At 31.6% G+C, this 24,276-nt stretch overlaps 1 protein-coding gene across 1 annotated transcript in view; it reads right to left on the reverse strand.

Annotated features, from left to right (window-relative positions):
• Nucleotides 1-7,124: 7,124 nt before the first annotated feature.
• Nucleotides 7,125-24,276, reverse strand: part of LOC148605005 (uncharacterized) — a 52,394-nt gene continuing 35,242 nt past the window's right edge. Inside the window, exons 10-16 of the mRNA XM_088547813.1 lie at nucleotides 18,676-18,773; nucleotides 17,839-17,888; nucleotides 17,453-17,484; nucleotides 14,316-14,421; nucleotides 11,093-11,482; nucleotides 8,967-9,007; nucleotides 7,125-8,144 (exon numbers count right to left, since the gene is read on the reverse strand). Coding sequence (XP_088403939.1) covers nucleotides 7,272-8,144; nucleotides 8,967-9,007; nucleotides 11,093-11,482; nucleotides 14,316-14,421; nucleotides 17,453-17,484; nucleotides 17,839-17,888; nucleotides 18,676-18,773 — 1,590 coding nt within the window. The 3' untranslated portion in view covers nucleotides 7,125-7,271. The remainder of the gene's footprint in view (nucleotides 8,145-8,966; nucleotides 9,008-11,092; nucleotides 11,483-14,315; nucleotides 14,422-17,452; nucleotides 17,485-17,838; nucleotides 17,889-18,675; nucleotides 18,774-24,276) is intronic.

The raw sequence follows: 24,276 nt of genomic DNA on the forward strand, positions 1-24,276 counted from the left end.
AAAATAACTTGAGTACAAGTGCATAGACCTCTTCGAAATTGTTCCACAGGTAGCATACCATAAAAGGAAGGTAAGACAGGAACTTTAACGGATTTAGAATTACGGGTCAGAACCAACATCATCCTGATGTCTTGACAATAGTAAAAATGTATCCATCTCATTGAAATTATACCACCAAAATATGGCTGGGGTTAATATTAGGTGTCATGACCTAAAATGTACGAGTAATAGGGACGAAAAAAATGCAACTTCGATTCTGTGTCAATTATCAGTAATCACAAGACAAATTCAGAGCTGTATTGTGCTTTAATAGTGTGTCCATACTAGTCTCGACTGTTCTGGGTTTGACCTATGCAGCAGTATCAACTTCCACTCTCGGGAGCTTTTTACCTATTATTTTTTTTAATAGTTTCATTTTGATCCAGAACCTACAGTTTGTCAGACACTGAATTACAATTCAGTCAGAGTTGTATCAAGTTTGAATCTTATTTCAACACTTGTGGCAACTGTCTAGGAATCAACCTTTTCGGTCCTAATAAGCTGTCCCTGCAGAGCACTTAATTTCAATTTTTCCATGAAAATTATATTTTGTGGTTTGGATTTGAATGTTTTTTAGTTTTAGAGGTACACATTTTTCAGGATCTTTGTATTCAACATCTATCCTACTGAAAATATCCAATATAAAAATTTGTGGTAATACTGCTGGTACAAAAATAGTGTTTACATATTTAGTGCATTTAATAAAGTTTTGAAACCAAGAATAATCAATTATAAACTGGTACGGAAGTACATATCTGTCCCATGTCATGAACCTGTCAGTAAAATATTGGCAAAAGAATACTGAAGAATAAAAATAGGACAATTCTCAGACATCAAAATCAAAGAGCATGGGTTACAGGGGAATGTTTTGTTTTAAACTTATAGTATGTAGCTTCCATATGATGGTTTCTACCAATTGTGGGCTTTTTGTCCAGGTCTTACATCAACTGGAGTAACAGCTTGTATTATACAGACAGCTGTGTTGTTTTTAATGTTCCTAGTGTAATAAATTTTGATTATTCATACTGTGAAATAAATTCAGTAACTTCACTTTCTGAATTTCTCCCGCAAAAACGTCACAACTTTGATATTTTGATATCAATCTGCCTTTCACAAAAGTTAAAACTTATGTTGAAAATAGCGATAATGGAGGAAATCTGAATAATCAATAGGTTATCTCATGCCAAGAACACAGTAAGATTTAACTTGTGTGCGGACAAGTTCCGTACACTCGTTAAATCTAGACGTTCTTTGGCACTCACGGTCATATTCACTTCTTCCAATTAATTATCCTATTAATATTTGATGATTCAGTTAGAACATGTGTCTTCGAGACATCATCTCGTCGCATCAAGACTTCATTCCTTGTACTGCTCAGTGATGGGTTCGGCTTCCTTTTTTGATATTTTGGGATTTAGATCTCCTTATGTATTTGATTCTACTGCTACTGATTAGAGGATATTCCTTGAAACATGTGTGCAGCATACGAAAAGTATTAGAATGAGTGGTATTTTTTAATTTGATCATACCAGACTTAAGTGCTTGTTTATGTCATCATCTATTCATCGATCAGTGCCAAGTTCAAAAGTTCTTCTTGCTAATAGTTTCCAAGTAAGAAATTTAATCTGTTGATCAACAGATTTAAGTTACAGGTAAGGAGACAACCATTTGATATTGAGGGGGGACTTGGAAGATTTCTTCCAATAGACAACGATTAAAATAGATTATGAGTAGTTTTAATTAGATCAAATGTTTTCCTATCTTCAAGATCAAAATATTTATTAACAAAGGATCAAATAAAAATGTTAATTCTAAAATTCTTCTAAGTCTCCACCCCTCCCCCCCTCAAAATGAAATGATTGACCCTTTAGAACTTCACAACCGATATTTCATGTAACTTGGAACAAGAATTTCATATCAATTCATCAAACTGCTTTGTACTTGTCCAACATTTGAGTTTGACTTTTATGTACTAGCTACGAAGCAACTTGATTATAAGAAATTCAAAACTGTTCTTTGCAAAATGACAAAAAATGTAAAGAAACATTTTTATTGATGATATGATGATATAAAATGTGATTTAAAAAAAATTAAAAGATGAGTCAAAATTGAAATATGATTTCTAAAACAAGTATATGAATCTGAAACACAAATTACACATTAACAATGATAAATCTTGAACAAATCAAACACAATCATGATATTAACAATAATTAGTTCTCATTGGAATGTCTTCATAACAAATATATTACAATAGGTATTCATATATGTATAGTCAGGCTCCAACGCCACAAAATTTGAAAAAACTACTTACATCTTGGTAAATTCTTAACTGTTTGTGAAGTCACCTATTTTCAAAGACTTAAGATTGGAATTATCATGGAAGTTAAGAATACTCTTAGATTCATTTTTTAATTTTTTGTGGCGCCAGAGCCAGGATTTAAACTTGTAGAACCCTTGAAGGGACTATCAAAATTAGTTTCAGAAATACTAAGTGTTCACGTTATTGATAGCAAATAACAAGAAATATTCACTTGTGTAAAAAGTGGTTCAACTAAAGAGTTGTGTTAGATTGAGATTTGACTGTACTTACAATATTTTTCTGTAGTTTTTAAGGGCAAATTTGAGCAGAATTAAGATCTTATTATTGTAAATAAATTACTGATCTAAATGTCACATTAAGAATTGAAAATCAAATTTTCTCATAATCAAGTCTGAAACAGCTTCAATAAATTAACAGGGGCATGGAAAATTGGACATTGAACTGCCTGCCTGAAGCAAAAAGCTATACATGACATGTTGCAGCAAAAGGCAGATGATTGTCAAAGTGTCAAAATCCTGATATGTTTTATCACAAGCCTAAAATTAGTAAACTCTGGAAGAACAAAACTACAACACTAATTCTTTGTATATACAATATATATTTATGAAACTACACAATACACACATACACATTCTTTTTTTTTTTCACAGAAAAGCTTTCCTCTTCATACATTTTTTTCACACTGAAACCTTCAACAATAATGTATTCTTAGAACACTTTTGTACCATAAATATAATATACCAATCAGAAATACTCAGCCATTTCTGCTACACTCAAAATAACCTGAATCGTTTGCTGGAAAGGTAATGATCTGCAGACCTAAATAGTTCCATCCACCAAGTGACACTAAAATTTATTAGTTCCATATCACTAGAAATAAATATTTACTCCTCTAAGAAATTGCGCTTGAAAAGAGGAGGTAAAAAAATGTAAATGTAATCGTAAAAAAAATCAACCAGTTCATCTATAATTTTAGAATGGGGTCAGACTAATTTCATACTGATTCTTCCATCCTATACATACCAGGTTCTACTGTTATGTAACAAGGAAGACAGAGCAGATCTGATCAATATATAACGAGAAGTCACTTGACTAACATCAGGCAGAAAAAGCCTTCCTACATTCACCTAAAAACTTGTACATCCAATCACACTCTGCAGTTGGTGAACAAGATGGTAAAACCACTAATCACACGTTTTGCACAATGACCACATATGTTAATAGAAAATAGAAAGTTCTCCAAATCTGAGAAATTTGTTGGTGAACAGTGTCAATTGATTTTTTTTAAACTGTTCATGGAATCATGATTGTTCATGAGTTTACATTTTTCTGAATTTTTTGGTATGACCAGGAATTTAAATTCCGCATGAAAAAAATATTTTAAATAGAAAATATTTAGGTCATAAAAGAAATCAATGAAGTTCCAAATATTTTCAAAAATTACCATTACAGCTTCACATTTTAACATTTACAGTTATATGCATTCCGATGTGCTTTCATTTACAAATTATGTAAAAAAGGAACTCAATGATAAAGAATAGTTCAGTAAAACTAAGTCGCATGATAAACCGCCACCAAAATGCATTAACATTTGCTCTAGCACATCACACTCATATGTACCTCACAAAATTTCTCCAAAATGTAAATTTTGAAGGACCTGCCTTTCAAATGAAAATGTCCATGCATAAAAAAATGTTTTAAATTCCATCACTATCTCTTTTCATCATAGCAGTTAGATACTTTGCATCTAAAAAAATTTTTCATTACTGCTAGAAATGATAACAATAAACAAAAGCAAAAGGGAAAATAAAATAATATTTAAATAATTTGGGAGTCATACAATTTTTTTTCAAATTTTGAAGTTTCAAAATGATTATACATTCTAATCATCTACAAAAAAATGACACATTTATGACATTTGGCAGCAATATCAAAAATATTTATCAACAAAGAAATTTCTGGGAAAAAATGAATTCCTATTCAAATCATATTTGAAGCTACTTGTTGCCAAATTAAAAACTTAAAATTCATGAACATGTGAAGCTTGAAAAATGACATATTGCACTTGTTGAATGTTCAAAAATGTGAAGTAAAATTATTCTAAAATGATAACTAAAATGTTAAATAAATTAAAATAAATCTGCTGCCGTTATTTGAATCAAAAGATGGTTTGGTAAAAAAAAAAAACAACAGTATTATGTAAATAGAAAATTATCTTTATATCAACTCACTACTTTTCTATTTTAATTTCAGACAGTAACTGCGCAATCAAGAGTAGTAGTAACAGAGAGAGAGGTTTGTATCACAATGTTAAATTGATGTAGTTTCAATATAAAATCACAATTATGAGATAATTTCCTACTGAAAAGTAGATTTAAATATGGTACAGAGTTCAAACTTCTATTATGATATAGTGGATCAACTTATTTTCACATAAGGTGGATGAACTATTTTTTTGGTTCGGTACCAATTTTCGTGATTTTCATGGATTGGTCACACCACAGTTATAAGCCTAAAATGTTGAATTTCTTTTGAAAAGTTGTAACTGCTCTTACTTCCTAGAATGGTAATAAAATTTTATTAAGCCAAAAATGTGTGGATGTACTTTGCCCCCATTTTAAAGTATGGTGCAAGTAAAATGGTGTGGTACCTTGAGAAAAAGGGTCATCAATTTACTTTTGAAGAATGTATGGTGTGAGAGTATAAAAAGATCAAGTTTATATACATTTAAAGATAAAATCATGGTTTGTCCTACCAGCTGCTACACCAGGGATATTTTTATTGATTTTATATTGCAGTTAAGAAATAGTCGAACAATAGGGACCAATTATGCAACACAGATTTGTGATAATTTAATTTTTTTCAATTTTTTTTGTCCTGATGAAAATCATTAGCAATCTTATAGAGACGGCTTACAGCACTTCCACCTTAGTGTTACAACAGGAGTAAAGCAGCTTGTGTTCATTTACAGTTCAAAATGTACAATTCAAAGCACAATTATCATGAGTGACAACAATTAACATAATTAATAACACTTGAAGATGAAGGTTATTTAAGCAATATTTACAATTTGTACAACAAACTTCTGTACATTCAGAAATTATTGCAAAAATATTTTAAAACTCACCAATTTTGAAATAACTGAATTTTGTGAAACGTTTCTCAAAACTTCAGCGATTTCTGATCATACCAATTGAAACCACATTCAAGTCTAAATTGCAAAAATTGCGATATTGCAATCATTATCGCATGCATAATTTCTAAATGTACAGAAGACAAGGAAGCACTATACATGTATTATGCCATTTATAGTATCAAACATACACAGTGTTTGAATTAGCTAACCACTTGCCTCATTGCCTGGCAAAGTTAAAATAATTGGCAAGTTATTTTATTTCAGCCTCATTTCAGATAGGCAAGTTGAACTGCATTATCTACTTTATTAAAAAGGGTACCTAAACAAACAAAACACAAACATGACTATGCTTTAAAAAAAAAAATAAAGGGGGCAATTTACACACACAAGTTTTGCAACACAATAAGAAAATTCCCTTGCCCAATAAAAAGTAGCTGAAAAGGTTAGTTCAAACACTGTGTGCAAAAGAAAAAGGTTAAGTGCTGGGTTAAAGTATTGTATAAGTGTTTAGAAAGGTTCTAAAAGTAGAATTTTTTTTTTATCAAATTCATATGAGAATCTTGGAAATTTAAAATATGATAGTTCTAAAGAAAAAGAATTATACTGAACCCTTAATGGTTCACAATAAATATTTACTGATTTTATCACATTAATAAATTTATAATGTTTTGATCAATATGCTGTAAATCACATGGAAATCTGACCAAGAATAAAAAAATTCTCAATCTTTTTCTTCATGTGCCTTAAGAAGCATTAAAATTGTTCCTATAGAAGTTATATTTACATTCCACAACCAGAGAGCAAAAACCCATCACCATAGCAACATGAAGTTGCATGTGTTGTCATGCTATGCATACCCCCACTCATAAAAGAAGCTGATATTGGAAAGCAACAAAAATTGCTAACAATATACTGCCCATCTATATAAAGCCACTCATCAGATTTGAAATCAATCCATTCACTGGGAACTGAATAATTGCAATGATAAAATTGGAAAGACAGACAGACAAGGTGGTTCCAATATTCCATCCACACACTGAGAGAGGTTATAATATAAGAACAATGAATTTAATCAAATGTTACTGAAAACAATGTGATAACATTATAAAACATAATCTGTATAGTTTCTTCATTGTCTTCATAGTATCAATCTGAAAAAAATGGGAGATTCCAACAAAACAGGAAGTTAGTATCTAATAGCAACAAAAACAGGAAGTTATTATCTGATAGCAACAAAAAACACTAACACTGTATGCCCCATCCATATAAAGCCAAATATCACATTTGCAATCAATCCATCAAGCTGCAGCTAATATTTTTGTGACAGAAATTTTCTCTCTATTTCCGTACAGAGGGAAAAATTTAAATCCAGCATAACAGGAAGTTATTATCAGTGAACAACAAAAATGGCTTACAACATATGATCCATCTATATAAAGCTATATACCAAATTGAAATCAATCCAACCAGTGGAAGCCAAGATTTTTGTGACAAATTTTTTGTCTATTGTTCCATACAGTGAAAAAAAATTTAAGTCCCATGGAATAGAAAGTTAACATCTGGCAGCAACTAAAATGGCTTACAACTTATGACCAATCTATATAAACCCATAGACCAAATGTGTAATCAATCTAGCAGAAGCTGAGTTTATTGTCCCAAAAGTGGTACAGACAGACAGAATGACTGATGGACATGGGGATTCCAATATATCAGCCACTTGTTGAGTGGGGTATAAACAATTGTCTGTAGACAGAAGGCTGGACAGTATGAAGTTCACTGACCTGTTTGAAAAGAAATGGTATGATAATGTGCAAAGTTATTAGGTGATACATAATGTTTAGATATATTAGGCAAGCGATTCTGACTAGAACATGCAGTGTGCATAGGAGATGATGGAGGTGGCATGCTATGATTGGTCGAGGAAGCACTACTGGTTCCCTGATTACTACTACTATTACTATTCTGTACATTTTGAAACACCATACCGTTAGTACCAGGCACAAAAGTTTGTGCAGAAGGATTTAGATTGACCTGGCAACCATTACACTGAGAAGCTGGTACCTGATTGGCTACAATGTGACCTCCCACTTGTTGAGGTACTTTTGGGGGAGCCAAAATAATTGGCTCACCTTCACATCGAGATTTTTCTAAACTTAAATATTTTAACAAATCTAGATACTTGTTTGGGATTTCTTTGATAGGCTTTATCAATTTGAGATTCTTGTACATATAATATTTTCTGCGCTTAGCAGTCCGATATCCCTGTTCAGAGGATGTGTCCACTTCTGGGGGTGGACTACCCACAGTGTCAGATACAGACATGTCAGAACAATGACTATTTCTCTCATTACGTTCAACTACCACATTGTCGTTGTTACTATTTTTAACATTTTCTTGCTCATTATCATTTTTGTTAGTTTCGCACCCACTATCGTTTGATATGTTACTACTGCGATCATCATTTTCGTTGCCTGTATCTGGACTAGTAGTTGGTGGTTGTATAAATGTTGAGAATACAGGACTATATTCCACCCCATTACTTGGACTAGATTTATATTTTTCACTGGGTGCTGATTGACAATAAACAACCCCTGACTGACCCTGTGCCATTCCACTGTGACTAAGGAGACTCACTGCTCTGTAGTGCTGAAGTGAAAAAATAATATTTCATTACCATACAAAAAAGGAAGTAAACTAGCTAATACTCAATTGGGAGTACAGTAAAAAGAAAAATTTTCGACATTTTAGCAGCAAGACAAAATAGTAGTGAATATATTTTTAGTAGAACGTTTTAATTCAAAATTAGAAACAATTGTGAATTCAAAACAGTGTGAAAAGACACAGCAAAAATTTCCCAGTTTACAGTATTATGGTGGAGCTTTTTTCCATCCGGTACCAATTTTTGAGGCTTTTTATAGTTGAGTCAAACCAGAAATTTCAATGTTTAACTAAAAATCCAATTGCTATCGAAAACATAGATACTATACTACAATTCAAGAATTCAATATTCCATGAATAAACAATATTCGGCATACAACAAAAATGGATACCAACAACAACTGGGGCCTTCACAAATTAAAAACAAAAAAATACAAAACTTGATCAATCACTATTTCTATAATGTTTCTACTATTTAAGTTAATTGTTGTTCTATGTCATTGTATCTCTATATTATGAATGAATGAATGAATGAATGAATGAACATCTAAAGCAATCCAAAAAATGTACTTGTACTTTAATAAATACCATAAATCAACTAAAACCAGTCACTTCATGCAATAAATCAACGCAGCATTTTTAGATGGAAACAATAACAGCTCAAGTCTCGGGCAATTATCATCCTGGACTACATTCCTAGTTCAAGCAAAAGAAGAAAAACTCGTCCACTTTTAAATGAATTACCAGATGTAAAAAAATACTTCCGATTTGTAAATGGAAGATACTACATAAATTGACAAGTAGACTTACCCCAACTCCTAAATTGAAGAAAAATCTCAGTGTGTTGATATCTGTAATAAAAGAAAACAAATTCAACATTAGTTTAATTAGACAGGAAACCTAAACATGTAAATTCCTTTGAGCTCTTTAAGGAGGTAGACCTACAGTAAGGGACACAACTCTTACAAATCACTGGAACTTTTGTCATCTTTTACATCTATCTCATGTAAGCATCCAAGTAACTTGGACTGATTTTATTCTGTTTTAAATGAAAGGTTGAGAGGCTTTGGGGAAATTGAATATGACACAAACATATCACCGATTTCAAGAGTTACATCCCTTACCTTAGGTCTACCTCCTTTAAGTGCACAAGTATGAATCACCTGACTGCAATATATATTAATTTTAAGATCTATGAAAATATCAGCCAATTTTGTGTATCCTACACAACAAAAGTAATATACATACAAGTCACATGTGCTGAGTTCTCATTTATTTGTCTAAAATATGATTGATTTTATATGAAAATATATTAATATAATTATCAATATTTCAAAAGTACAAATGTTAAATACAATTGTATCTGCTACAAACTATCTGCAATAGAAATGCAAGAATAGACAGCTCTGACATAAAAAAAAAAAAATGGTTGTCCCCTAATGTTGTTACAAGTCTCATCAATTGGAAAACTAAGAAATACAAGGTACTGTCCTTAAATAAGGCTACAACTAAACATTTCCATAAAAAGTGTTGAAGAATAATGTCTGACAAATATTTTTGCAGAAAAACGACAGGACAGTTACATGTCCAGCAAATTGTGTTTTTAATTTATTGTTCAATATATATGGATAGACAGATAGCTGTGTTCGAAAATCTAGCTGTTTAGAAAAATTATTACGAATTTTCTCCCCTTGCAGTAATCAGACATTAGATGTCACCATTCACGCAAGCATATCAATATATGATTTTTAATCTTCATGTAAAATTTAATATATTCTGTTTATAACAGTTTAGGAGTTGTTCTTACAACATATGTAGACAGGTGGACAGACAGCATGATTCCTATATGCCCTGAAAACTTGATATGAAAACCCCAAAATTCAGATTTTTAAAGAATCCGTATTTACAAGATTAAAGGGCGAATAACTTTCAACATAAAAAAGAAATACTGTGAACAAGCTCACAAACAGAATACCCCCCCCCCCTGCTTCAAATGGTCTTAAATAAACTTATCTCCCTTAATAATTATATTTGGTCTCAGTATTGTATTCTTTGCCCCATAGGCTTCTATAGTAAACCTTTAAATTTTCGAGGTTTAAAAAAAAAAAAAAAAGACAAGGAATTTCAATCTAACTTTTGACTATAATTTTCCATTCAGGAAATGTCAAAAATAATTTTTAGGTCCAGTTTTGCAGGAAAAAAAGGCACAAACTTTGGTACACCACAACAGGTCGAACTAAAAATAGACTTCTCCTACTTTCACTTTAATTTTGAGTTCATGAAATAGACCCCTTTTCTGAAGTATTATTATTCATGAAAATAATGTTTTTCCTAAAAAAAAAGTTTTTTTGTGTCATAGCTTGACATTATCTCCCTTTGGAATCCTCAGACAGTAATTGCATTTCTTTTTGCAAATTAACATATGATACAAAACCTTCCTTTAAATTTTCTTCAAACTTTTTGAGAGGTTTAGTAATTCTGCTTACTAGAAAATTTATGTGGATTGATGGACGGACGGAATGGCAGACAGATGGACAGATGGGATGATTCCTATATAGCCCTGTTTGCAGGGTATAATAAATAAATAAATAAAATTGGACACAATTTGAAAATTAAGCGATACCCTGCATCATAATGCCAAAAAAGGGGTGGCAAAATTTCAAAATGGCCCAACTCAAAAACTGCATTTTGGATTTTGCTAAAAATGGAACATAACCACTGAGTGAAGTTTAAAAAAAAGTGCCTTGATCTTTCTTCAAGTTATCATCTGGAAACTGAGAGAACAGACAGATCGAAAGAAGGACATCAAACTTTTTGGATATTTTTACATAATCCTCCACCACTTTGTGTGGTGTGATAAAAAGAAAAAAACTTATGAAAATTATGAAACCAAGTGCATAGCAATGTACAAATGCATTTAAAAAATAGGCACTAACCATTGAGTGGAAGATCTAATCCCCTGGAATCCTCAGAAGGGGGATAATCTACATTGACCTCAGTGGGTGAAATGGTCTCCATATACGGTACACAGACCACAGGGCTTGACATCATTGTTTCTGGTACCATCATTCCATTCTCTCCATTGTAGGGGACCATTGTTCCATTCATCATATGGGGCGGCATAAAAGGTGGCTGCTGACCATCTATGCCAAGGCAAGCAACAGGGATCTGTTGTGCAGCCTGCTGATCAGTGCCATTGTAAGATACCATTGGTGGTTGGTGGAATACTGGAGGTGGCTGCATGGGGACAGCCATTTGTGGAATTGGTGGTGGTGGCGGTGGCATACTGACTGGTTTACTGTTTGATACTGGTATAGTTTGTTGCTCTGTTGAGAGGAAGTATGGATAAAGATAATCACACTGATTACATGCAAAAATCATCAAGTATATCATGATCTAAGAAAAATGTGTTTTAGTCATACAAAAGGTTCTCATTCAATAAGTCATCTTAAAGTTATACAACATGCAACATGATACGCAAATAGGTCATTTTAAAGATTATCGGACATTAAAAATTGAATTTTTTCTTCAAGTTTGGCTGCACTATAAGTCAAGCTGTTTCTTCTAAGTAATAGACATTTTGTGTTCCAACAAAAGCTTTTCAACAGTAATAGAAATTCAATTTATTTGGTACATTGAAGATGGTAAACTACATTCAGTACAGTGAATCTTATTGAACTGAACTCGTAACCAGAAACTTAGATAACAAATGAAGGCTACTAAAAAAAGGAGAAGACCACATTATTGTGCAAGTCATGAATATACTAATCAGTTAAATATTAATGAAAATTAAATAGAAACAAAATAATTTCCTTTTCTTAATTAATCAAGATTTATAATTAGAAAATTTTGATTTCCTGCGCATATGGGCGCCACCATGATCGGTTGAACTGTGACGTCACGAAGTCGGTTTGTAAAATGAAATAGGTAATTGAGTACGATGTCCCAAAAATCGCAAATTTGGGACTTTTCCCTTGTAATATCAACCCAAAATAGATAGAAGAAGAGATTGAGGCACAGCATGTAAGCAATGTCAGACATCATTGAAGAACAACGGGATTTGCAGCCAGATGACTAGTATTTGTAAGAGAAATATTATGACTACTTCTGAAGAATGTTCATGCTGCTGGTAAAAAAAACTTTTCTCACATTTCTCTTTTATTCTTTATGCAATCATAAGCTTGACAAGTCATCATGTTTTGGTGATTAGATAAAAAGGATCATAGATATTTATGGAATATTCTTTGTTTACATATTCTTTGCAGTACTTGCATCAGTACCAAACCGACGTCACTTAGATAAAAAGGATCATAGATATTTATGGAATATTCTTTGTTTACATATTCTTTGCAGTACTTGCATCAGTACCAAACCGACTTAGTGACGTCAAGAGCCAATTGGAAACTATCGGTAAAATTCAATTAAGTCTGACTGATCTTCCTTCAGATAGGAAAGTTCTGAAAGATGGCTATCCACTTATATTTAAAGGATTTTGAACTTTGCATAGCCTTGAGCATTTTATAAAAGCGCATTTTGCATTAAAGGTTATTTATTTTTGTTTACGTAGGTATGATTTATCATAAGAGCCTAACTTAATGAAAAGGTGGTCTTTCCCTTTAACTAATCTCAAGTTTCTTATCCTTGCTTGCTCTTCAAGAACTACAGCAATGCACCCACATTTGTTTCAAGGCTTGCCATATTGTTTTAATTCTGAGTAACTTTTATTTTCTGTTTTCAAACATTTTCTTTGACTCAAAATTTACCTGCACTCAAACTGTTGTATTTCTCATGATGAAATCAGGAAATTTATTTTAAGATACTGACCAGCAATATACATGACTTAAAACTGACATTTTGGAATACATGCCTGTCCTCAAATTGTTTTTTTGTTTTAATAAAAACATACAGGCTACAAAAACATAGTTAGGCACAATCAAAAGTATCCTTGAAATTCTTTCATTATTATAGCATTTCAACCTTTCCAGAACTGTACACAATCATGCTCAATTGAACAGAATCCATAAAAGTTGGCCATTGGAACTTTTCATGAAATAGAATAAGTAAAGGTAACAATGAAACCTATCTTAACCAAGTACCTTTGAAGTACAAGTATTTGTAAGAAACAGGCAAAATGGGGAAAAAATCAAAAACATGCATGTCAAAAATCCACCATTCTGACAATAAAATATCACTTAATGATGCTTCCTCTATTTGAAAATACCATCATTTGATCTCTACATTGCTGGATTTGCTCAGAATTTCTTCAATAGAATGTTAGAAAAATAAGGTTTCTTTACCCTTGAAATGTTCATTTTCAATACATTTCAATAAAATAACTCAGTGGTCCCGCATGATATGGAAAATCGTGTTTGCTTTCCTTTATTCTTATGGTGCAAACAGTCAAATTACACTATCAAAATGATGGTTTCTTTTTTTCATACAATGTTTTTACTACTGCCCAATTCTTACAGGGAACGACAATTAACTAAACAAGACATTTACCCAAGAAGTAGTTTGATGTACACAGATTTCACAGTATTAATGTTTTTTTGTTTTTTTTGATGAATATGAATTTAAAGGAAAGTAAAAGCAATACAAATGAAATCGTCAACATATGTCACATACAAAAACCCAAGTTCCTTTTCTCTCTTTGTGTGTATTTTTGTCCATTCAATCATTATAAGGAAGTAATATCAATAACACAAAAGATACAAGATGATGCAGATTTCTTTCATTTTTTCAGACAAGTTTTCAAGTTTTGTTAATTCAAATGCTTTATACAATTTACACACCAGTTGAATGTTTAGCCTTATTGGCCGTTAGAGTAAATTGATTCTTCAAGATATAACTGAACTATTGCAATTTATCATTAATCAACAAAATGACTTGTCAACAGTCTCAATACATTATAATAATAACTATTTTTAAATGGTAACTGTGGTAACTAAACAGTATTAATTACAATATTAATAAGTGTTAATGGTTAACTTGTCAGTTCACATTTGTAATATGTTGAAAATGAAACACCGAAAGATAATATGCAGTTTAATTGAAATCATACATAGAATGTCATAATACATTTCTACTCAATAGATACACCTGAAGTTACTGGACAGAGAGACAAACAAACATCTAAGTGCTCTGCCTACATCTACTTACCTCCATTGGTCTGTATAAGAGGAGGAGGTGGTAAAGATGGAGGTAGGGCGGGAGGATTGGGCATGCGAGGAGGTACAGCCTGTTCAACAGTCATCGTGGGAGCTATCTGAAACCCAGTACAAAAACATGCAAGAAATAATATATTGTTCTATTAGTGTTTGTGTACAGACTAACTGACCTAAAAACCAAGTCTAAGATATAGTGCTCATCACCAAAGACATGCCAAGTTATCATCGTTCACTGTTCTGTTGGTCAAAAAGATAAAATAAAGTATTCAAGTCATGCATTGAATATAGTGAGATCTTATTTGTTTTTCAAAACAACATAGGAGTAGTGTGTTTTACATGACATTAAGAATTATTTATAACATACATGACATCAGGAATTATTTATAACAATGTTAGAATCATCTGTTATTAGCAAATTTTAACCATTTTAATACATGCGTTCAAGAATTTTACTTGTAACCACGGCATCCTTACAACTGAAATGATATAATTTCATTGAGTTTCCTTAGTTGGCATATAAATCATCTAGAAAAAGATCTTTTGGTTGAGACAATGTGAAAATTTAATTAATTCTCTATAAGTATTCTAAAGAGGTGTGCTCTTCAATATTTTTTTCTTTAATATCTACCTTTGAAATAGAATAAGATCAAGGGAAATAACCCCTGCTTTTCCAATAATAAACAACCAACACAAAAGAGACTGTGTAAGAGTGCAGGAGAGAGGAATAAGTTTAAAGACAATCACCAAAGACATATTCACTAGAAAAAGGAAAATCACTGTACCTTTTTTGATAAGTCTGAAATGGGCAAAACATTGTCATAAGTTTCGTATTAGGTAATGTTACTCTAAGACAAACATGTACATGGGCAACATCATTTCAAGTGTCGAGAATAAACAGCAAAACCACAGCACTTTGTTCAATAATTTAGAGGATGTCCTTTACACCATGAAGACCTGTTTGATATGAAATACAGTGGAAGATCTATGTATAACGAGAATAGGTATGGTGTACATGTCAAGGAGACAACAACCCCATCGGGATGAAAATGTCAGGCCAAGGCTACCCATTGGTCTTCAATAATTGACGAATCCTCATACCACAGGGCAGGCTGTAAGTCAAGGAGACAACAACCCCATCGGGATCAAAATGTCAGCCCAAGGCTACCCAATGGTCTTCAATGAATGAGGAAGAAATCCTCATACCACAGGACAGGCTGCAAGTCAAGGAAACAACAACCCCACCCGGATGAAAATGTCAGCCCAAGGGTACCCATTGGTCTTCAATGAATGACGAAGAAATCCTCATACCACAGGGCAGGCTGCAGCTGGCCCATATGGTTTGTTTGATATATATTTTTGTGATTTTCATGGTTTGATCAAAGCTAAAATTCAAAGTCCTTGTGAAAGGCTAAATTTCCATTGATATCATAGATGCTCAGAAGACATTCATAAAATTTAAGTTAAGAAATAAAAAAATAAATACCTGTTTAAGGGTATGTTAATTGAATAAATAATGGTAGGTAGGTAGGTAAGTAAAATCATTTGATTTTTTCAAATCACTTTATATAGGTACTTAAGTAAGGGTTTCTTGACTTAACCCCAAAAAAATAAAATATAGCAGCATTTCTTTTTTCTACCCCGGACTTGACTTCTTATGAGCAACTCGGCGGGTGTTTCTAGAAAAGCAGAGGACACTTACCCTACCAGTGCACCTGGTCCATGCTCCCAGTTTTTAGTGGAGTCCGAGTTACTCATTTGCTTTTGTTACTTTGTATGTATGATTTTAGTTACTTTATGTTCTTTGTGTATGTCTGTTTTCCATTTCTGGTCTTTGTCCCTGGATTACATTCTTTTGATTACCGCTATAACCTTGGTTTCCTTGATTACTCTTTCATACAAAAATTCCAATAAAACCATATATTTACAATTTCCAAAAATGAAGCAAATTTTAAGTAGCTGTCTTTGTAAAAGTCATGCAAAATCTAAAAAATGTGGTACACCCCAAAAAAGGCTACATATTTTTATTTTTGTTATTAAGTTCTTTTATGGGTCTGTACTATGAAATGTGTAATTATTCATTCAAATCTGCCTGCTCTTAGGAGATAATTGACATTGAAAATACAGTAGATTCTATTATATTTGAGCACCATTTACAGAGTTATCTCCCTTAATTTTGAAATCTACAGTGCATTCTATATACTTTTTATCTCATAAGAGCACGGGTTATATGAAAAACCATGTGTTTATTTCTGTTTACTATGACATTTCCAACAAAATATCAAAAATAAAAATATGTAGACTTTTTACCCATGAATCACATTTTGCATGATCCTTAGCTGGAATGCTACTTAAATACTTAATATAGCATGAAAGGGTCAAAACCCCTGATTTCCAAATTTAATCTTAGAAATAATAACTTATAACAAACAAAATGCTTATTTATAAAATGGTTACAAGTAAACATGAAAATTTTAACAAAAATAATTAAAAGTATAGAATACAACTAAGTTAAAACAGGGACATTAAAATTATAGAATAAGTTGAAAGGACATCAGACTTGAGACCTAGATACAGGTAAGTGTCATTTACACTAAGGTACAATGGCACTCCAAAGATTTCGAAAAGGAGGGGTAAAGGAGTCCAGGCTTATATTTGATCATTTTTGCCCAAATTTTGCAAGAAATAGCAAAATTTTCTAACAAACAGGAGTTCTAACCCCCCCTCACCCCCCGGGTTTTGGTTTGTTCAGAGTTTGGATTAGACTGGGCTTGACTGTACTTCAACTTGACATGATTATACATTCTTAATTTTGCCATTCATATAATACTACAACTAAATAAGGCACTGTGTTCGTTTATTCATTTGTGGATGTGGGTTGGGGAGGGGCAATTTTCCTAGTCTGTCAAAATACAGTGAACTTCATTTATGTGCAAATTTATGGCAATCTCTAGAGCATCTAGGAATTAAAAAATAAATGGTTTGACCAAAAATTCAAAACCTGCAAAAATTTGTTCACTAAAAACAATTGCAGTTCTTCCATATTATATTCTTAAGAAGTTATAGCCCGACATCTTATTTATCAAAATATATCAGAACATTTTTGAAAGAAGTCAACTGAAATCAACTTACTCTTCTTTTCTGCCAGTGTTTGAAAACTTGACCTGTGAAAAAAAATACCATCTATAAAGGCAAAACTCAAATAGTAAAAATAGATATACATGTACATATTACAGGGTCATAATAACCAAATCATAAATCTAAGTAATAATATTTTAAAAAGTAACAAATTGTACATGTATAAGATATTAACAAGTAAACTTTAAACTGTAAAAACTATAACCAAGAATTGTAACCAAATGTTGTCATTTCAAAATACAAAAATATATAAAAAAAGATTGAAAAAAGTGTGTTAAGCAAGGGTAAATACTGATAACATTGTCAAATCATTATTCACAGAAAGAATAAAAAATTGGATGAAAATATATCAAGCAAAGAAAAATACAGATGTTACTTACACGACTTGGAACTTTTGTCTGGCCGTAGTCTATCAACCTGAACCTCTTTCCTGGATAATAAATAGGAAGTCCTGTTAATGTCTTAACTCTGTAAACATCAGATTAAAGATTTGGGACCTAAATCCCATACAGTACATGTACATGTTTTCCTTCATAATATAGCCTATCCAATACAGGATATACCCTTTGTTTTGACATCTAGCTCATCAAATCTGTGGTCAGTTAAATAAGGATTAAAGAAAATCTTATGTGTCTCAATATTTGTTGATTTTTGTTATAATACCAAGCGTATTTGATTTTTCCTTTTAAAAAAGCATCAAAATTTAAGTGGCACATTCAAATTAATCAATACATTCTGTTGTTGTAGGAGCATATTTTGAAAATACACAGTGTAATTTGATCATAAAGTAAATATTTCAAAATCATAATTATCTCATTTAAAGTTCAAATTAAATTCTGTTTAATATTTTATTTTGCCTGTGGTTAAATATACAAAATGATTTGAACTGAAAGCAAAATAGTATGGATAGATAGAAGTGTGACTGTGAATGTCATGAATTTTAAATTTTCCAATTCCCTTTAAAATATTATTTAAAAATTCAGGTATTTTGCTGAATCTAATGAAATAGTAAATTATCCAATTAAGGAATTATCTCCCTTTCATTAGTCCTTGATTTCATAAAACAGTCCTTATTAACAATTAAGTCCAAACTATCAAATAAATAACATTTTTTAAATGTACAGACAGTTTAAAGTGATTATATTTAGCCACTGCATATAAAATGAACAAAATATTTGAATATTTTCTGAGAACCAGATTTGCCATCTTCACTTTACCTTTCTCCAACTTCTTCAATGAAAGCAATCACAGCTTTATTTTCAAGAACTTCTTGTATGTGTCCATGATAAAGTTTTTTACCCTCTTCAGACACAATCTGAAACATGGATGGAAATTCTTAGCATTTTATTGATCATAAATTTTTGTTCAAATCAAAAATGCAAGTTATACTCAAGGAGATAGCACTGAATGCCAATAATCATACATGTATTATGAAATTAGTAATTGACATTTTTAGTACCAGCTGTTTGTGTAATTAGTAACTAATATTATGAAATAAAAATCTTAAAATTCCCTCTTCATGTCCTGGAAACGGTGAAAATATATGTAGAAAAAAGATGAAGTGGTAACTTTTCTTATAAAGTTACTCTACCTACAGACATAAATCCGATGATTGGAAACAGAGAATGAGGCTATGGGAAACTTCCTATAAAGCCTGTCTGCAGTGACCTTCCAAGAGAGAGCAAAATCATTGTCACAAAAGACAGGTGGTCTTTATATTCAGGGTAATTTGATATAGAATGCACTACATACAGGGATATTATAATTATAGTCTTTTACAGCCACTGTTAAGACAGGTTTAACTATACTATCTGTATAGAAGTTTGAAATTATTAAAAATCCTAGAGAATACTGAAAGATGGAATATTAAGGAGGTAGACTTTAAGTAAGGGACACAACTTTTTTAAATCATTGGAACGTTGTATTCAACATTTCATTGTACATCAATCTCATGTAAGCATCAAAGTAACTTGGATTGTTTCATTCTGTTTCAAATGAAAGCTTGATAGGCTTTGTGAAATTGAATATGATACAAACACATCACTGATTCCAAGAGTTATGTCCCTTACCCAAGGTCTACCTCCTTCAGGTGGTGCATGCCTATACATGTACCTACTTATCCTCTTCCTCCACATGCTCACATATACAAGAACTTGTTGTCAAAATCTATTAACATACGAGGTGAAATTTTGATTTCAACATGAAACCTTTTAAGTTGTAGGGTAAAAAAGGGGGAGATAAAACAATTTTAGTTTTTTTATGACACTAGACTCCCTGCTGTAATCAAAACTGAAGGATGAATCCACTGGGAAAATTTTATATCATCATAAAACCTTGCAAGTTGTAAGATTTAAAACAAGGGGAAGTAAAACATTTTACACTGTTTCCTATTGCATTTAACTCGTTACACATATCCCTGCTATATTGCCCAAACAGAATATTTTTAAAATATTAATTATTACATTACCTTTTTAAAAAAATTACAAAATACTTTTACAAAATAAATGTCATTTTAAGCAATTTATCTCATTTTGTTAAAGTAGCTAATTTTTATACTATTCAAAAATGCATTTTAAAAAAGCCTACCAGATCATGGGTTTTAATCCTTTCTTTCCTGTATAATCGTCAAATTCCTGTATGTATATGCCTTTCAATATAACATTTGACAAATCACAGCACCTATATTACAACCATCTTACATCACATAGGTTTAAACATGTCCACTATATAAATCATCATTCAAATTTGGCCCTTATAAAATACCATCCAATTGTATTATAGCATGTGTCTTCCTTGTAAGCAAATATTTGTGCATTCAGATTTCCTACTATTTCAAATTTAATTGTCCATTACCTGATATGGGTATATGAGAAATGAAGGGACAATAAACTTGGAGTGTTTTTATCGAGTTTTACGTCAAGGTCCAACTTCTATAGAAAATTTAAATACCTGCAGAACTTTGAGCTTTTTTTGTACTTGTTTTTTCCAAATAAACAGTTAACTTTGAGACATAATATAAATGTAATCGTATGACAAATTTTTTCATGGTCAAACATTCTTGTAAAAAGACACTAGTATTTGTAATAATGAGATGCCTACTAGTTTTCAGATTTTTTTTTCTCCTCGAATCCATTTCTAATTACACCAGTTTTAGTCCATTTTTTAAATAATTTTTTTTTTTAATTTCTGATCATAATATTATGTTCGAATTCAAAATGTAATATTCATTCTAAAGAAGTATTGAAAATTTATTAAGTTGCAAAACTTAATTGCAAATTCAGGCACAGGAACAAAAAACATCTAACATATAGAATTTATGACATCACAAATAAGTTTAGAATATTCTCAGACTTAAGAACTTTTTTCAAATTTTGTGGCACAACCACACAACCTTTTTTATTGTGGGGAAATCCAAGAATGAAAAAAAATGGTGTTACACCTGAGCTTATTTAAGGTGGATATTGGAACATTCCCACATTTGTTCAATTCTGACTTGCAGAAATGAAAGAGCTCACGATTCTAAATCTAGCAATCTAACCACTCAGCCATCATGACTGACATACCCTATCCAATGCAGTGATAAAATTCACTTGAAATCACACTCAACAACAATGGTTTACTAAACATACCTTGTCATATATTATTCACCTTTAGAATTGAGTGTAATTTGTATCTATTGAATAAAGTTAAGCATTGGCTTAAAACTCTGAAGTATAGGCCAGAGTTAGAAGCAGGCTGTGTTGCATCAACTGAAAAAATAGTAGAATTCTATTATTGCAGCCAGGCATTCAGTGAATCTCTGAAAAAATCCCCTTACACTTTACAGTATACATTCTGGATAATAAAGTTAAGTTTAATTTGAAAATTGGTTGAAATGAATGACAAAATTTTCAAACCATTTTTGGTCCTCCTACAAAAAAGCAACATTATCTCCCTTTCCAACGCCATCTACGCACTATTGTTTCAGTCAGATATGTTTTCTAGGTGTTTTTGAATGCAATTCAACCATAATAAGTCACACAAAATAATTATAGGTTTATCACAGTATGCCTGATTCTTAAATGGACATATACTTGAAACACATGAGTTGCTTCAATGCTTCTAGTAGATATGTACCTAACTAGCATTCCCTGTCTAGCAATGTATGTCTTGAAAGATTATTTTAATGCTTCTCATGACTTAACTTGTTTAAAAGCATGTGCTTTAAAATAAATGTGGGACAATTTCACATGACTGTTCATACAGTAACTTTTCTTTGCCATACATTTAAAATTACAAACAGCTACATGAAACGCATTGGGATGTGAAATGAGAATGCTGAGGGTTAAGACATTGAAAATGTGTTCTTTAAAATCTAAAAAAACAAAACAAAAACAACAAAAAAATCTCCTGTATAAAATTAAATTAATTTTGATCAACTGATTTAACAAGATTACAAATCATAAAAGGTATAAAGTTGAAAAGGGGGTCTTGAATTTTGTAAAATGGTAGTGCAAATACATGTGTATTATACTTCAACCTCAGGGAAAATCCTTGTAACAAATTAATTTCACAAGAAAATATCAATACTTAAATTATAGGGAATTTACAATACTAATACTGAATGTAATATATCAAAAAATTGTATTTAACAAAATTTGTAGACAAGGCAACTCCCAGGACAGCATACATTTACATGTATATTTGTAGGTTATTGACATATATCTGTGGTATTTTCTGGTACTTATTTTCTATGTACATTGAAGTTTAAATTCTTCAGATCTTCTTTTGTCTCAATATCAATGAGTGCAAAAGGGTGATAGGTACAGTGGAATCTGTACAAATGCAAAAAATGAAATGCCAAAACCTGTCTATAAGAGACACATTTTGGTCCTTTAAATCAGTGTAAATGTATTTAAAATCTTAGAAAACCAAATATCTGTCTATATAAAGTCCAAAACAAAGATTCAATTTATGGGAAAAAACTTGCTTAAATACAAGTTATAATTCAACTTTGCTAGTAGATCTTTTCCTTTTGCTAAAATTTGCATTTCAATTTCTATATGTATTTTAAGTTCAGCCCAGATATAACTAAAACAACTTAAGATTTAGAAAGTGTGAATTATCAAAACTTGTATTATTTGGCAAATAAAAAAAATAATTCAAATTCAATCACTGCAAAAGGGGTTTTAATTCGACAAATTTCAATGTGTATAAAAATTGAAAATGAAAAGTCAACAATGTTACTTCTGGAGTCAATTTCACAAAATGTTGTATGTGTAAAGTTGATTGTAAGTAATGACCTCACAACAGAAAACAGTATTGTGACATCATAACTTACAATCAATTTCACACTTGTGATTTTTGAAAATTAATGTTAAAGACAGTATTGGTCATCCATTACTCAATGTTTTGAGTATAGTTTAAGATTTACACAGTATTTGGTTTTTACAAATTTTGGGTAAGTTCCAAGTTGGTTTAGACAAGATTGGAATAAAAGTGGTTGTTTTCTCATGCTTAGGTTAAGACACATTCTGAGTTCATTAAGGGACTCGATTAAGGCAATCTATTGTTGGATTTAAATTGGGTTTGGTTGAGACATGTTTAAGGTTCATATGGAGGTTTGGATCAGGCCTGTTTTTTTAAACTAGAAGCTTTAAAGAGCCTGAATCACTCACCTGGTCAAAAATAGTCTTTTTAGCTTTCTGAAGCTGGACTCTTGAACTCACTGTTCTATTGTCACAAGAATCATTTAATCTATAGAGATCATCTTAGTTATCTACCCGATTTTCACATTATAAAATAAATCTCTCTAAGTCATTTTTTGACTCTTCAAGGGCAAGAACTCTTACATTGGTCAACAGATCTTTATGACATTTAGTTTAAAAAGTTATACAATGAAACTTTTCAAATCCAGACACCACTGGAACAATAGAGAAATGGCAGGTTTTGTGATAAACAAGTTGTCTCCCTTTATGTGTCTTGTAACCTTACACATTGTCAGTTAGCTGGTTGAGACATGTTGGACATAGAATTCAAAACTAAGGGAGATAATTCAGTAAATGACACTAAAATACAGTAGAAACCATTGAAATTTCAATGTGAATTATCTCCCAAGAGCAGACAGATTGTAATGAATGATTACAGACTTCATCACATAGACCTAAAAAGCAACTTAAAAACAATAAAAATATGTAGCCTTTTCTGGGGTGTATCACATATTACAGAATTTGCATGATTCTTACAAAAACTGATACTTAAATCATTCATAGTTTGGCTTAGAAATGGTTTGATCATTTAGGGTATGGTATAGACAGTTCAGTGGTTATCAAGGTGTGATTTATACAAATGTTTGATATATTAGAGTTTTAATTCAACAGGATTAATATCCTACTCTGGTGAGAATTGTAATGACATTTTTGTACTGTTGTAAGATCAATGCCCTGTAGGTAAGACCTTTTACCAAATAATGCCTAAGTTTTCTATTTCACTGGCATCAGTTTGAAAAGGTGAGAGAACATTTCACGAGGAATTCAGGCATTTGAAAGACCCCTGCATAAAGGTACTTATGGGTCTTTGACAGCTTGCTTTATGATACAGCTTTTGCTCATCACTGAAGACTATATAGTGACCATTAACTGTTCCTTGCTTGGCTTTTGGTGAATGACTATCTTGTGAGCAATCATACCACCACCTCTACAATTTTTATAATGATCCTTTAAGTAAAAAATACTGAGATTATTGAAAAGAAGTATTGGTCCACAGGAGCGAAATTTACCCCTTCATTTTGGAGACATAACACTGTAATTTGTATTAGTTAAGTGTCTTGTGACTGGTGG

Source organism: Perna viridis, chromosome 10, assembly GCF_037379345.1.
Source record: "Perna viridis isolate PV_CMFRI_1.1 ecotype Kerala chromosome 10, ASM3737934v1, whole genome shotgun sequence".
Taxonomy (NCBI): domain Eukaryota; kingdom Metazoa; phylum Mollusca; class Bivalvia; order Mytilida; family Mytilidae; genus Perna; species Perna viridis.